General features: G+C 58.6%; 1 protein-coding gene across 1 annotated transcript; it reads right to left on the reverse strand.

The window, feature by feature from the left end:
• Positions 1–61: 61 nt before the first annotated feature.
• MAP3K10 (mitogen-activated protein kinase kinase kinase 10) lies at positions 62–15,125 on the reverse strand. Its single transcript, XM_021701009.1, has 10 exons — positions 14,067–15,125; positions 9,609–9,789; positions 6,307–6,455; positions 5,667–5,842; positions 4,826–5,072; positions 3,161–3,277; positions 2,498–2,657; positions 2,275–2,387; positions 1,278–1,928; positions 62–499 (listed from the first exon to the last, which is right to left on the reverse strand). Exons 1-10 carry the CDS (start codon positions 14,752–14,754, stop codon positions 177–179), a joined length of 2,805 nt encoding a protein of 934 aa, XP_021556684.1. The 5' UTR covers positions 14,755–15,125; the 3' UTR covers positions 62–176.
• Positions 15,126–16,100: the final 975 nt, after the last annotated feature.

Consider the following 16,100-nt stretch of genomic DNA (forward strand, 5'->3'; position numbering starts at 1 on the left):
TGGGCTCCACCCTCTGGGGTACAAAGGAATAAATTAAGTGACCCCCTCCCCCCTTCCCCAATAAATAGAGTGAGTATCCTGCCCAGGGCCTACCCTCGCCTTCTGGCACGGCAGGCTGGGGCGGGGCCTGGGGCGCTACATTCATGGCTGCCCAGGAGGGCGGTGGAGGGTGGGCCTCAGCGGGAGCCATGGGCCCCGCACAGGGGCACTGTGCTGTCCTGGCTCTGCCCCTCCATGTCCATGTCAAGCAGCGTGGGCTGCATGCCGGGGGGTCCAGGGCTCTCTGGGGTGTCCGGCCTGCTGGGAGGCGAGATGCTGAGTGTCCGGCCAAAGGAGACCAATTTCCAGGGGTCCAGGCGGGGGCGGCTGGCAGCCGGCCGGGGTCTTGGGGCGAAGGTCAGGGTGGTAGGGCGGCCAGGGAACTCGGGGGGCCGGCGGTGGGTCGGGAACAAGGTCTGGGGGTCGGGCAGGCGGGGGAAGTCCAGGGGTTCTCGAGGGCCTGGTAAGAGAGGATCAGATGAGGTCAATGGGGTGGGCCAGAGGGTGGCATTGAAAAGCCAGGACCTTTACGTGAGAACTGGAATTTCTGACTTACTTAGAAATATCTGCTGATCTTGTTGGGCCCGCTTTCCAGCCGGGGGTGGGACCTTGACCTAGGCCCCGAGCGCTCCAAAGCGCTCACTCATCTGGGATCAACTCTGAGCATCTTCCTTAAGCTGTCAGAGCCTGTTCCCTTGTCACCCCTCTAGATAAAGCCGTCATCCCCCCAACCCCCCTCTGAGGTGCTGGGTGCACGCACACAGGCCTGCGGAGAGACCCGAGGCATAGCACGGTCTCTGAGGGGCAGGAGAGCAGCACCCTCCCTGGGCGAGGGGTAAATAAAACGGTAATTGTAAGACAAGTAGCACAGTGCCTGGTAGCAGGTAGTTGACTCCCATGCTGCTCGCCTTTGTCGTTGTTAATAAATGTACGGGGAACATCGTCCAGCACAGGACTGTTCGCTATAGTTGTTACTGTTGCCAATAATGTCACCCGACCGGCCCCTGGAGGCACTGCGGTTTGCCACCTCTCCTGCATCCCAGGGGCTCAATCACCCGGGGACCCACCATGCCCCCAGCAGTGACGGCCATGGGGACACAGACCCTTCCTCCCATGCAAAGCAGGAGGCCACCCTGGCATTGGGGCGGGGCTCGCCGCCGGGCTGGGACCTCGGACCTTGGTGGGGGCAGGGGAGGAGGGTCGCCTTCTGCGCTCCGGGTGCGGGGCGCCTCACTCACCAGGGCGGGGAGCCGCGGGCTCAGGCGCCCCCCGCTGCCCCAGCGCCCCGTCCGACGGCGTCCGCCGGTGCCCGCGGCTCACTGCGCGCGCGGCCGTGACATGGGTGGGCGTGAGCGACTGGCGGGGGTCTTTCTTGAAGCTCTCCAGCTCCAGGTCCACCAGCGGGTTGGTGCCAGGCGGGGAGGGCGGAGGGGAGGGCGCGGCCGGCGCGGCCTCGTCGCTGTCCGAGCGCAGCAGCGAACGCGTGGAGTTGCAGTCGGACACGGACGACAGCGACACCAGGGTGGCCGAGGGCGCCAGGCCCGGGCCGGGGGCCGCGTCGTCGCGGCGGCCGGGCGAGCGCCCGGGCGGACTGAGGCCCCGCGGGAAGCGGCCGGCGCGGGGGAAGAGGCCGTCCAGCCAGCGCCGCTGCTCCTCGCCGTCGGCCGCGCGCGCCTCGGCCACGTCGGCGCCCAGGCCCACGGCGCCCAGCAGCGTGGCGCAGCCCAGCAGAGCCAGCTCACAGCGCCGCCGGCCGCCGTGGCCCGGCCGGGAGAGGGGCGCGGGCGCCCCCGGGGAGGGCTCGGCCGGCAGCGGCGCCGTGAGGTAGGACGGGGTGGTGTAGGGGGAGGGAGGCACGCTGCTGCCTCCGTCCGCCTCCGCGAACTCCTCTGCAACCGGGAGAGGGCCGGTCACTCGCCTCCGGGGCTGGCCGCCGCCCCCGCTGTCCCCGCGGCCCCCAGGGGACTTGGTGGCGAGGGGGCTGCCCCGAAAGACCCTCCCGGCAGTGCGGCCACCAAGTCCCGCCAGTCCTTCCCCCTACAGAGCCCCCTGCACCCATGGGCTGCCCCCCCCCCCCCCCCCCCCCCCCAGCAATGTTCCCGCCCCCCCGGCCCAGTGCCGTCGGCCCCCTCCCCCCCCCCCAACCCGAAGGGAGCGGTCACCTCTTCCTCTCGGGTGATGTTTCCCTCCGGATGCCCCTCCCTCTCCATTTTAAAGGCACCCTCACCCTCTTACCCATCTCATTGAGGCTGGCGAAGCCTGGGGCGATCGGTGTGTGTTTGGGGGATTTGCCCAGGTTGGGGGCGCTAGATGACCACTGTTTGCTTCCTTCCCCCAGGGCCTTCAGCCTGCAGGGGGCACCAGAGATGGGGGAGGGGGTTGCCGTGCCGACCTGCTGGCTGCGGGGGTTGGGGGGGGGCAGGGGCAGGGCCAGCGGTGGGCTGCCAGTGGCAAGTACCTCTCCTCCCCTCCAGCCCGCTCCTTCTGCAGGGTGGAGCTGGGTCCCCAGGTGCGGCCCTTCTTCTTGCCTCCAACCAGTTCTTCCTTCTTTGGGGGCCCACTGCGGCCCCATGTCCCACTGCCACCACTGCTGTTGCCACCACCGTCCACAGGAGTCACTGGGCCCAGAGAAGCCACTTGGTGGCCAGTCTGTGCCCGCTGCGCTCCCTGCCTCACTCTCGGATCCGCCCTCCACCAACAAGTCCAAGGGACCTTGGATTCTAACTGCAGACGGGAATTTGCTGGTTCCCACCCCCCCACCCCCCTTGGCCCTTGCCGGTCCCTCTGGCAGGGACATACTTCCTTCAGATCCTGGCCCTCCTCCCTCCTTCTCAGCCCGCAGGTCCCTGCTCAAACCCCAGGTCCTTACACCACCTTCCTGAGGTCAAACAGCCATTCTGCTCTTTTATTCCCTTCCCTGCTTTCCTTTACAGCGCTTATCGCTGCAGGAAATTGTCCCGCTTACGGACTTGTTGGCTTGTTTATGGTCTCTCTCCCCGATGCGAATCAGGGAGGGGACCCTGCCTGTCTTGTCCCTGTCAGTCCTCCGGCTCAGCGTATGGTATGTGCACAGAGAAAGGTCGTTGACGACTGACGGATCAGGGCCTGGGAAGATACTCACGGCGAATGGCCCTCAGCCGGGGGATGATGCTGGGGCTCGAGGGGGGGCTAGCCCCGTCGGATCCTTTCCGCTTGTCCAGGGTTGGAGAGGCCTGGACTGTGATCTTATGCTCGAAGCCTGCGAAAAGAAAGAGACTTTCCTGAGCAAACAGCATCGTGGGTAACCAAAGAGAAGGTCCCTTTGTAGAAGGATAGGAGTGCTGGATGGGAATGCCACTGTTTTGCATTCCCAAACTGCCCATCTCACCTGGAGACCGGGGGTGGGGGGTGGGGGGTGCTCACTCTTGGGCCTTCTGCATCGGCAACTCCGAGGTGAAGGGCAGCCTTGTAACTGTGATGAGCCGGCCAGAGATGTCTGGTGTATGTGAGAGGTTGAGAGGCAAGATCCTAATTGGGTCCTTAATTAACTAAGGATTGACTACGGATCTAGGGCTAAGTGTCCAACGTGGTGGCCATTAGCCACATGTGGCCACGGAGCACTTGCCACGTGGGACTGCAGCTGAGGAACTGGAGAGTTTAAACTTCATCTGTGTGGTTGCAATGAATTTAAATTTAAACTAAAAACAGATACTCAGCTCTGTTATTGAAAACATTGAAACGTGTTTTGAACAATTTGGGTATGTGAATCTACTTCTGTGTGTGTGTGAGAGAGAGAGAGAAAGAGAATCTACTTTCTCAACTGTAAATTTCATGAAATCCAAATGCAGGTCAAGTATTTTTTGATGAAAATTTAGCACCTGGACCGAGATGCGCTGTAACTGTAACACGTCCGTTGGGTTTCAAAGGTGGAGTATGAAAAAAGGTAAAATCCCTAACAGTGTTTCTTGTGTTGATTGCATGGGACCCAGTAACGTTTTGCATATATTGGGCTAAATAAAATATATTGTTAAAATCAATGGCACCTGTTTCTCTCTCCAGCTTTTAAGGCGGCTATGAGGAGATTTAAAACTTCACTGTGTGGCTCGCATTAGATTTCTGCTGGCCAGTGCTATTCTGGGCGCGGCACTATGGCTTCTAATGTCCCAGAGAGAGAGTCGAGCAGACATCATGGGCCTTACGGAGGTGAGCACTGTTAACAGTGCCTAGGAAGCAGGCTGTGGGGAAACAAGAGCCCAAACCTGAACTTGAAACTGATTAAGCCACGTGAAACAAAAAGGGCTGAACGCCAGCAATTTCACATGGTTTAATACCACTTTATAGGAAATTCAGGGGACGAAGGGGCGCGTTAAGGATGACAGCGGGATGCAAGCCGCAACATCCGCTCCCGCCGTGGGAGATGCCGCAGGATAAATGATGTTCCTCAACAAATTATTGGCAAGCGGGGAGAAAGCAGCAGACTAAAAGAGAATTATAAAAAATAGGTGGGAGACGAAACAATCAAGAGACGCAGAGGAGTGAATGCCCTGAAAGTCATCACAGAGGTTACTCTTGGGGCAGGGGGTGGCAGGGGCTGTTTGGAGGGGGCATGAGGAGGGCATCTGGAGGGGTGGATGGCGGTTCTCTCCGCCTTCATGCGGGCGATTATATGCGCTCCTGAAGCTGTTTTCTGGTCCTTTTCCACGTGGGTGATATATTTAGCACGGAAAAAACGTTTACAAACTAAAAGAGGTAAAGCCTGCGTGCGACGGCTCGAGGCGGCCTCCGGGGGCGGCGCGGGGGGCGGTACCGGAGGGCAGGCTGATGTGGCTGCCGCCGTCCCGCAGCTTGAGCAGGCGGCTGCGCTTGAAGTTGCCTTTGCGTTTGCGGACCCTGGGCTTCTCCTGGCTCAGCTGGCACATGAGCAGGTGCAGCTCCCGCTCCACGATGTCCATCTCGCGCTCCGCCAGCTCCTGTTCCCGCCGCCGCAGCTGCTCCTCCTGGAAGCGCTGCTCCTGGGCGGCCCGCAGCAGCTCCTCCTCCCGGCTCCGGAGCTCCTGGGGAGGAGATGGGCGGCTGGGGGACAGGGGCCATACCGATCTCCTCCCCCTGCCCCGCCCCCCATGGACCCGGGGCTGCTGGGTCCGTCGGGGCACAGCACGTGGGGCAGCTCACTCTTTACCAGCCCAGCTGGGTGCCAGGGGCTGTTTGCACAAAGAAAGGGGTGGCTTGATTTTGACCCCTTTGATTTTTAACTTTTTGGCTCCTCAGTTTGGAAAACTTCAAACATCCACAAAAGCAGAGACAGAGCCCCCAGTGTACTCATCATTCGAGGTCAACAACTTATTTATACTTTGCAAATCCTTTTTTTCTTGTCATTTCTTCCTTGTCTCCTCCCTCCCTCCCATTTTGGCTGTTGTGTTTTAGAACCGATCCCACACATCAGGTGGTATCACTTGTAAGAACGTCAGTGCAGGGTGCCTTTTCTTATTAATCCATCAACAGGCTGTCTTTCCTTAATATACAAAGAAGGCCGCCTTGGCTCTGCATGGACCCAAAGACTGCGGCTCAGGGGAGGGGCCTCTGCCCCACCAAAGGCACCGGAATGCAGGAGCTCGCTCCACCCCTCCCACTTTATCCCCTGCCTTCACCTTCTCTTTGGTCCGGAGGTCATCGAACATGTGCTGAATCTCTAGCTTCCAGTCTTCCTGCAGCGAGTGGAAGGACTCCAGTGGCATCTGGAACAGGGCTGACTGTTCAATGACTTCAAGCTGCTTCAAGATGCTGCCGAAATCTGGCCGCCCGTGGGGGTCTGGGTCCCAGCATTCTGGGGTGGGGGTTGGGGTGGGGAGGACAGCGGTGGGAGGGGAGATGTCAGTGGCCGTGCTCTGGGGCATCAGCCTGCTCCGTGGCAGGCAGGACTTCAGGGGACTGTGGACAGACAACTTCCATGGAGCCGAGGGGAAGGAATGTAGAGCCAAATTCCTTGCAACATTGAACTCAGTGAAACTCTGGGAGAGAAACCTGGGGACCCACTCCCTCACGTGTGGCAGAATCAAGAATCAGGGAGGAATCCTGGGGCCAGTGAATGCTAACAGATTGCCCTCAGGAGCTGTGGGCCTGGTCAGAACAAAAGTTTGGGGTCCCTGGAGGCAGTTTGTGGCCCGATGGTTGCGGCCCCTTCTCCCTCACTCCTGGACCCACTGGGATGGATGGGTGTGAAGGGGTGAGGTCTGGCCCAAGGGCCCCTGCCGCCCGAGCTGAGCCTATCTCCACAGGGCCCTGGCTCACCCTCCAGGAGGCGGGCAAAGGGCTCGGGGCACGTGGAGGGGATGGGCAGCGTCAGCTTGTTCATAGCCACGCCATACGCCACGGCCAAGGCGTCGATTTCACGGTAGGGGACCTCACCCGTCAGCAGCTCCCAGAGCAGCACCCCGAAGCTGCAGGTGGGGAAGAGGGAGGGGTGATGCTGCATCCCACCCCAATCCTCACCTACACCCCAGCCCTGCCTCCGGTCCCCTGGTGGGCCTCCCTCACCCCAGCATCCCCCAATGAGGCCACAAGAACATGACTGACTTCTGCTGGCCTGATTTCAAATGGGTGTTGTGGGGTTGGCTCTCTCTCTCACGTCTTGCCTTTGCTCTCTATCCCCTCACCCCTACCTGAAAACCTTCAGTGTGTCCCCTGTGCCCACGGGGCAAAGCCACTTTTCTTAGCCCTGACCTCTGATGACCACTGTAGACTTGCCTCTAAGCGCTCTCGCCCCTGTACCAACCCCAGCGTCAGCTTGTAGCCACAGTGAACAAGTTGAACAAGCCCCGTTCTTCCTAACCTCTGGCTTCATACATGCTGTTCCTTTTGTCGAGGACATCCTTCCCTTTGTGTAACTGTCCTTTAAGTCAGAATTCAGGTGCCCTCTCTATCAGGAAGGCTTCCTTGATTCCACAGCCTCCAAAGCTAGGTTAGAGGCCCCTCCTCTGTGTTCCCAGAAGAACCCTCGGCACTTACCTCTAAAAACAAGTTAACACTATTTAACATTTATAAAGCACTTACTCCAGGCCAGCACTGTGCTAGGCGCTCTCAGTAATCCTCACAACAGCCCTGTAAGGCAGAAGGTATTGGTATGACCCCCGTTTTATCCGACGAGCAGGTGCAGGCTCAGAGAGGTTAAGTTGTCTGCCCAAAGGTCACACAGCTAGTTAAGTGGACAGGTCTCAGTCCACACTTGGACTCAGGCCTGCTTGATGTGCCCATGGCAGCGCCCTTCATGGATACACAACACCGGGGCGTGCACCACTCTGCTAGTCACCTGCAGGCCCATCTGAATTCCCTCGGGAGCCTAATGACCATTTTGTGCAGCACCCGGCATGCAGTAGGTCCCCGGGCTCCCCCACACCCACACGTGCATTAATTCGACATAGAAACACATCTGCAGGGCGCCAGACACTGTTCTAGGCCCCGGAGCAAGATGGACACAACGTCCGCTCTCCTACAGCTGGTGGCCTCCCTTCTCAGGACCAGCGCTGGCGAATCTGAGCTGTGTGCATCCTGTCTGAAATACTTTTCCATCGGGTGCCTGGGTGGCTCAGTTGGTTAAGCGACTGCCTTCGGCTCAGGTCATGATCCTGGAGTCCCGGGATCGAGTCCCGCATCAGGCTCCCTGCTCAGTGGGGATTCTGCTTCTCCCTCTGACCCTCCCCCCTCTCATGCTCTCTCTCTCTATCTCATTCTCTCTCTCAGAAAAATAAATAAAATCTTAAAAAAAAAAAAAAACATTTCTCATTTAAAAAAAAAAATGAAATACTTTTCCATCCTCCTTTGCAGCTAAGGAAGCCCCTGTGGTGACACTTCCGGCCAGTGGGATGGGGGAGGGTGTGTCCTCTGCAACTCACTTCCAGGAAGTGTCCTTAGAGAGAAGGGGTGTCTTTTCTGCTTCTGTCCTTCCTACTGGCTGTAATGTGGACCTAAAAGCTGGAGCCCAAGTAGCCATTTTGGATGATGAAGTGAGCTTGGGAGCGGAGGCCACATAAGGTGGAGGACAGGACAGTAACAGTGGCTTTCAGCTGGACATGGCATTACCCCCCACCTTCCCCACGTCGCTGGAAACCCGTGGGGATGTGTGGATGGCCACAGTGACGTTTGGGGGCCAGGAACCATCTATACCTGGTGTCCTGAAAAGTACAGGGCGGGACCATACAAGGAAGAATGATCTTGCCTGATGTCAATGACACCCCCGTTGAGGAACCCCCCCTCACCCCAGGATCCTGAATTCCTGTCGTGGGGGGGACCACAGTGGTCCCAGGCTTTACATGCGAGCCGAAACTTACGTTTGTTTTCGTTTGGGGTTTTCTGCTCCTTGCCACTGAGACCTGGCTCTGTTAAATGTTTGGTACCATAAATGAATGCCTCAATGTAAAGCCACGCAGAACCTTCCCCAAAGGGCTGTGCTGCTCTCATGGAGACTTCCCGTCTGATCTGTCTGCCCCAAAGCCATGACTGCTGGTTGGTCCATCTGGTGCCTCAGCTGGGGACTGACCCGGGTTTGGCTCCCTCCCAGGAGAAGGCCAGGGGTTGAAGAGGTTCAGCTGCCACCACCCAGTCTCGCTGGTGAGGGCAACAGCCTCCTCACTGGCCTCCCGCCCCCACTACTCCTGTCCCCTACAACGCATTCCTCATCCTACAGCCCAGGGAGCCTTGCAATGCTCGGCCGGACCATGCTGTTCATAAAGGCCACTCGGCTTTCCCCTGCACTTAGAATAAAGCCCGGCGTCTGGTCCCTCGTCCAGCTTTCTCTCCTCTGTCATTTCCTACCACCTTTCTCCTTGCCTGCCTTGCGCTAGCCGCGTGGGCCTTGTAGTCGTATCTGGAACGGACCAAGCTCGTTCTCACGCCGGCATCTCCTTTGTGGGCACTGTCCCCTCTGCCTGGGAAGCTTCTTCCCCCAAACTGTGCATGGCTGGCTCCTTCCTGTCAGCCCAAACTCAGCTCAAGGGTCGCTTCCCAGAAAAGCCTTCCCTAAAGTCATCCTCTGGCCCTCAGAGGGCTTTTCGATCAAACCTCCTGGCTCTTAATACTATCTGATGCTTTGTTCTGGGGGATTAGCTCACTATCTTTTGAAAATTGTTTTATGACTTTTTAAACTTGAAACCAGCTATTTCCCCAGCTTTCCTGTATGTTTATTTCCTTATTTACTATCCCTGTGGGCAGGAAATGTGTCTACTTCTATTTCCTGCTGTATCCCTAGCACCCAGTGAGGACGGACGGACAGATGGATGGAAGGATGGATGGACAGAGGCCTCCAAAGGCCTCAATTTCCTGCTGACAAGTGGGGCGATGTGCTGGATGGTGTCTGAGGGCCCTGGTGCTGACACCCTATCTCTAGATCTTTGGAATTTTCCACTCAAATCCGAGTCCTTCTCAGCTGCCACTTCCGCAAACAGAGCAGATGCCTGCTTTGGTGCCTGGAGGGCCTGACCTTGCCAGCGGGCCCCCCAGGCCCCGATCCTCACTTCGGCGGGAGACCGCCCCTCCCGTTCTGATCCCCCCCCCCGCCTCCCCCATTGCCAGGACTCCCCAGCCGCCCCCGTCAGCACCTCCAGACGTCACTGCTTTTGGAGAAGAGGGAGAGACGGATAACCTCTGGAGCCATCCAGGCATAAGTCCCCGCAGCGCTCATTTTGGTGGTCTTGTGCCACTCGCGGGCGAGGCCGAAGTCTGTGATCTTGAGCACCGTGTCTGCGAGGTTGTGGTTCTCGATGGCCTCCAGGATAAGGACTGGGGGGTGAGGAAGAAAGGCGGGTCACCCCAGAGCTTCTGGGCTGCAGACCCGAGTGTCCTGGCCCCTGCCTTGGCTGGAATCTCCTACTTGTTCTCTCCCCCACCTCGAGCTGCCCCCTCTGCGGCGGCTCCTTTCCTGGTATGGAATACCGCGGACCCTTCCATGCTGTCCAGTCCCTGCCCTGGGGCTCCCATGAGGGGGGAGGGGGCCTCCCCTGGGTCCGCTACCCTCCTGGCTCCAGCCTAGGCTCTGGGGAGCTCATCGCAAGGTCGGTATCCAACACCTTGGTTCTCCTTTGTCCAGACTTTGAATTCCCAGCCAGCCCAGAGGTGGGAACTACAGAGCATGAGCAGAAGGGATGAATGTGGTTCTCCTTTGTCTTTGTCACCCCTTGTGACAAATTGCATGCGGGGGGGGCCCCCGTTCTACTCCTTTCTGCAGCATCACACTCTTCGCCACGTGACTGTGCATTTCTTTCCCCGAAACAGGCAGAGTGTATTTCCCCCTCCTTTACTTTGGGTTGTCCATGTAACTTGTTTTGGTCAACAGGATGAGGCAGAAGTGACAGAATGCCAGCTCCCAGCCTGGGCCTTGAGAGGCCTCACCCGTCTGCCTGCCCTCTGGTGCTTCTGCCATCACAAGACCATGCCTGGCTAGCCTGCTGGTCCAAGGTACATGGGAGATAGCTGGAGTCAAGCCTCTCTGGCTGAGCCCGGCCTAAATCAGCTTACCCTCCAGCAGGCGTGCATATGTGTGAGCAGTAATAAATGACATCAAGCTTTAAGACACTGAGTTTTGGGGGTGGCTTGTTTCGCAGCATTACAGTGACAAAATCGGACAGATATATCCCCCAAGCATATCAAGTGGCTCCAACTTGCTGCCTGGGATTGTTACGAACAACAATTATAATCATAGCTGGTGTTTACCAGCAGCCCACTATATGGCAGGCACTGTGCTAAGCCCTTCACATGAATTAACTAGAAAGCAGCCTGTTTTATCGACTGACAAACTGAGGCTCAGAGAGATGAAGTCCCCTGGCCAAGATCACACAGCTAGAAAACTGTGCAGCAAAGACCTGGCTGAGATCTAACCTGAGAGCCCAATCTCTTAACTGCTATGACATTCTACCAGCTTCTGTCAAACAGAGGCCCCAAAGTGTGCAGAGTCCTGCCGAGGTTTGAATCCCAGCTTTGCCACTTACTAACTGCATAACCTTGTTAATGTATTCTTCTTAACGCTAAGATTTCTCCTCTGTTAAATGGAGATGGTGGTCATATTTATCTTAGAGGGTTGTAAGAAGGATTTATGGCCTGAAGCAACAACACGTCCTTACAAAATGTTAGCTATTATTATTAGTGCGTGATGTCGCCAAAATTGGCCCTTATTTCTCCACCTGGATCTTTGACCCTTCCTGGCTACTTCTCCCATCATAACGGCGAGCTATTTCTACTATCATCAAAGCCCAGAGGCCTCCCTCGACTCTCTAGCATGTGACTCCATCCCTTCCTTCTTGGATCCCCACCTCTCCTGTTTGTGGGGTGACCCTGTGATAGAGGGAACACACTATGGTCTCACACTTCATTTCTGCATCTCCCATCTGCGTCACCCCCTGCTTAGAAACCCTCTAATGGCTTCCATGGCATTGAATAAAATACCCCAAATCCTCATCATCACCCCCAGGGTCATCCTGATCTGGGCCCTGCCTACGTTTCTGACCTCATCTCCTAACTCTGCCTCATTTCTCCTCTTCCAACCCCTCTGGTCTCCTCCCTCTTTCTCCAACAAGGTGTGCTCATTCCCACGTCGGGACCTTGGCCCTGCCCAGACCTTCACAAGGCCTGGTCGTCTTTGTTCAGGTCTCTGCGCCAGGATTCCCTCCCTTGACCATCTGACTGAAAGAGCTCCTTCTGCCTCATCCTTGATCTGTTTTATTTCCTTCAGAGCCCCTGATACTCTCCGGAAACTTTGTCATCTATCTATCTACTTATCTATCTAAATATCGATCATCAACTTCTGTTTACTAGCCTCAACTTCCATATGGGGAGATCTTGCCTGGTTCACTTCTGAAATCCCAGAGCTTAAGACAGGGCCTGTATACTTAATTTTGCTTCCAAATTACTGGTTGAATGAACCAGTGTATGAGCGACATCGGGTGAGGGGCTCCTGCGGAGGCCCTGTGACCTGTCCCAGGCATGGAGCTGTCCCGTTGCTGGGGCAGGCAGCCCTGGCCTACAGAGCCCCAACAACCCTATGTCCGGGTGGCACCGGCTGCAGGAAACCCTGGGGGCACAGGTGTGTGTCCTTACACCCCACCTTCAGGCTGCTGAATCAGCAGGGGTGAGGAAGGGCCAAGAAGAGCATGCTCAGCCTTCAAGAGGAGCATGCTGCCCGTCCTGCGTCCACTTGCCCAGCATTTTGGAGCATCAGGGAAGGCAGGAGCCTTCTGTGTCTCCCGCTCCATTCCCCAGCCCTGGCACAGCGCTTGGCACCCCTCGAGCTCCTGGCAGCTCTGTTAGTGCCCAAATGCGAGGCCTGGAAGGTAAGGAACACACATCCCTCTGCTGCAGGGGTTTGCCGGTGGTGGGGGCGGGGGAGGGGGCAGAGCAACAAAATTGTAAAAAAAAACAAAAACACGGGGCGCCTGGGTGGCTCAGTTGGTTAAGCAACTGCCTTCGGCTCAGGTCATGATCCCAGAGTCCTGGGATCGAGTCCCACATCAGGCTCCCAGCTCAGTGGGCAGCCTGCTTCTCCCTCTGACCCTCTCCCCTCTCATGCTGTTTCTCTCTCTCTCTCTCAAATAAATAAATAAATAAAATCTTTTTTTTTTTTAAAGATTTTATTTATTTATTTGACAGAGAGAGAGACAGCGAGAGAGGGAACACAAGCAGGGGGAGTGGGAGAGGGAGAAGCAGGCTTCCCCGCGGAGCAGGGAGCCCGATGCGGGGCTCGATCCCAGGACCCTGGGATCATGACCTGAGCCGAAGGCAGACGCTTAACGACTGAGCCATTCAGGCGCCCCAAATAAATAAAATCTTTAAAAGAAAAAAAACACACACACACACACAAATGGGATAGATTCAAACAAATGTCAAGGTGTGGAATTGGCAGGAATCAGAAATAGATGAGATGTGGGGGTCCAAAGGTGAGGGCAAAGGGGAACCCGTCACATTTCAGGTGAGGGCAGGGCACACGTTGGCCTCATTCACTGCTGAGCCCTCTCCTTGGCGCATGACTTGGCCCAGCAAACACCAAATGAAAAAGAAAAGAATGAATACATCAGTGTCAAAAGGAAAGGGAGTGAGGTGGGGCAGAGGAAGGATAGGAGGAGAGCCAGGAAGGTGGGATTTTTCCCGGGTCATATACTTAGGACCCAGGGCAGGGTGTGCCACACCCCAGGCGCTCGGGGAAATATGTGAGGAATGAATGAAATCTTCAGTTTGTGAGGACGGTTAAGGGTGGAAACCACTGCGAATAGGTGCTCAATTAATATGTGCTAACATCAGGAGAAGCTCCTGGGTCTAGGTGGGCGTCCTGGGGAGCCTTCCCTTCTGCCTGGCCCCAGTTCCCATTCAACCAACCAATCAACTTCTGAGAGCCTGGGATAAGCCAGGCAGCCTGGAAGGTTTTTACGTAAGGCACATCCCTTTTCCTCCTCCCTCACCTCCACTTTGCCTCGGCTAGCTGGGGCAGAGGCCTGGGAGTACTCCAGGAAGTGGTTCTCAGGTGGAGGTGGCTTTACCCTCTCCCCCGCTCCCCAGGGGACATTTGGCAATGTCTGGAGACAAGTTTCGGTTATCATAATTGGGGATGGGGGTGGGGGATGCCCATGGCATCTGGCAGGTAGAGGCCAAGGAGGCTGCTAAACAGCCTCCTACGATCGTCCGGCCCCATATGTAAATAGTGCGGAGGCTGAGAAACCCCAACTCCAGGCTAGGTTCTTTCTGTCTCCGCCTGGCGGACTCTGGCATCAGGATTGGACCGTCGATGCCTTGAGGGCAGGCCCTGCATCTGTGCTGTTTTATGCTAGGAGTGCAGGGCCAGTCATATTTATTGAGCTACTGTGACCGTAGTCTGGGGGACAGGTAGTCCCTCAACCTTTCTGAGCCTCCTTTTCCTCCCTTAACGGGCAAGGCCTGCCTCACTTGGCCCGGAAGGTATACTGCTGCCCCTTCTCGCCCTAGGCAGCGTCTACTGGTGTCCCCATTTCCCGCCACCTACGCTCAACCTCACAAGGTTCTGTAGAAGCAAGTTTTGGGGGGAGGACACCACTTACTGTTGATGGACTTGAGGTCCCGGTGGATGATGGGCACAGGGGCATCATTGTGTAGGTAGTTCATGCCCCGGGCCACCTGCACAGCCCAGTTGACCAGCACATGAGGGGGCACCCGGCGGCCCGCCAGCACCCTGCTCAGTGCGCCCCCCCTGGCATACTCCATCACCAGGCAGAGATGTGGGGGGCTGAGGCAGGCGCCTCTGAGGGCAATGATGTTGGGGTGCTTCAGGGCTCCGAAGAGCCGGGCCTCCTGGCGCACCTGCTCTGCTGTCACTGCCGGGTCCCGCTCAGGGTCCAGCCGGGCGGCCTTGACAGCCACCTCCTCGCCGCGCCATAGGGCCCGGTAGACCTTGCCAAAGCCCCCTACGCCGATGATCTCCTCTAGCTGCAGCTCGTGGAAGGGGATCTCCTGGGGCAGCCGGAGGCCCGCGGGCGCGGCGGGGGCGCCGGGGGCTACGTAGTTGCTGGGGAAAACGCCCACGCGGCCGCTGGGTAGCTGCCCGGTCCACCAGCCCTCGTCCCCCGACACGGCACAGTCCTGGGAAAGCACCTGGACGCGGTCGCCCCTCCGCAGGGTCAGCTCCTCGTCGCCCGCCGCCTCGTAGTCGAACACCGCGGTCCAGACGGGCCCCGTGGGGGTCGTGCCCCACTCCTTGGCCGTCCCCCCCTCCTCCTCCTCCTCCTCCATGGGGGAGGGGCCGGGGGCTGCAGGAGGCCGCTTCACACTGGCTGCCCGCGGGATGCAGAGGGCGGGCCCCGGCGGCCAGGATGGGGGACAGTCCCTGCGGGTTCTAGGGGGTTCCTGGAGGCCATGGCTGGGGGGCGGGGTGGGGGGAGAGCCCTCCGCAGGAGCAACAAAAAGCCTCCTTAAAAGGGCAGGGTCGTCCCCTCTGATTCAGCTTCCCAGGCGGGGCGGGGTGCGGGTAGGGCGGCGGGTTCACCTGTCCCCCAAATGTCTGGGCGCTAAGAGGGCCTGGCCGCGCGGCTCCCGAATTCCTGCCGGGGCCCGCCGGTGGGGGACGAGGGTGAGGGAAGCAGGCAGCCCCCTTCCCCGCGCCTCTCACCCCGCGCAGCTCCACCGGCGGCCCCCGGCTCCGCATCCCGGGCCACGACTGCCGGGCGGGGTAGGGGTGGCTGAGCCCGGGGGGCGCCCGCCCCGGGACGGGGTGGCGCGCCCCTCGGCCTTCTCACGCGCGGGGCGGCCGGGCGGCCCCCATCCTCAGCACCGGCCTCCCGGTTGGCCCCAGCCCTGCCCCCGCCCGCGCCGCTGCCCGGGGCCGCCGGCGGTGCCTAAGTGACGTGCTCGCCGCCGCCGCGGTGCCGCCTGGGAGTTGTAGTCTCTGGCTGCGCGGCCTCGAGGCTGTCCTCTACCCCCCCACCCCTCTCCAGAGCCCCGCTGCCAACCTTGGGCCACAGTGGGGACCCCGCGGGGCTGAAGGAATCCTCCCGGGGAGATAAGCCCGGCCTCGGACCCTGGGACCCGGACGCCCTGGAGGAGGGAAGGAGGAGGGGGCCAAGCGCTCCTCACAGACCCTGCGGGTCCGCGGCTCAAGGTGGGATTGACGGTGGCTGACTAGCTTCGCAAAGCGAAATACAGGAGCTTCCTGAGTGGTGGTTACTGCCTCCAGCCTCTAACGCGGCTGGGACAAGGTCCTCTTAGCTGACCGGTCCCTCGGGGCCCCGACCCGAGGTGCACGCCGGGAAATGTAGTCCGTTCTCCGACCCGCGCGGCGGGAGGCGGCCCCAAACGCTGGAAGCGGGTTGGTGGCTCTTGCAAGCTAGGGGGTCCGGCTGATGGGGAGGCCTCAGCGGGCAGGACCCGGCTGGCAGGACGTGTTTACTGTCCGTGGGGAAATCACAGCCATGTCTTTCCCCACCAGCTCTGGGTTCTTCTGCCTCAGCAGTCAAACCTCGTACCCTCGAGAATTCCCCGCCTCCCAGAATAGGAACTTCCAATTTATTGGGTCTTAATGCGCATCTTGTGCTAAGTGCTTTGCACGTGTGGCATCATTAAAGTGTCGCAAAGAGGGGCGC

The sequence above is a fragment of the Neomonachus schauinslandi genome, chromosome 16, assembly GCF_002201575.2.
Source record: "Neomonachus schauinslandi chromosome 16, ASM220157v2, whole genome shotgun sequence".
In the NCBI taxonomy this organism is placed as follows: Eukaryota; Metazoa; Chordata; class Mammalia; order Carnivora; family Phocidae; genus Neomonachus; species Neomonachus schauinslandi.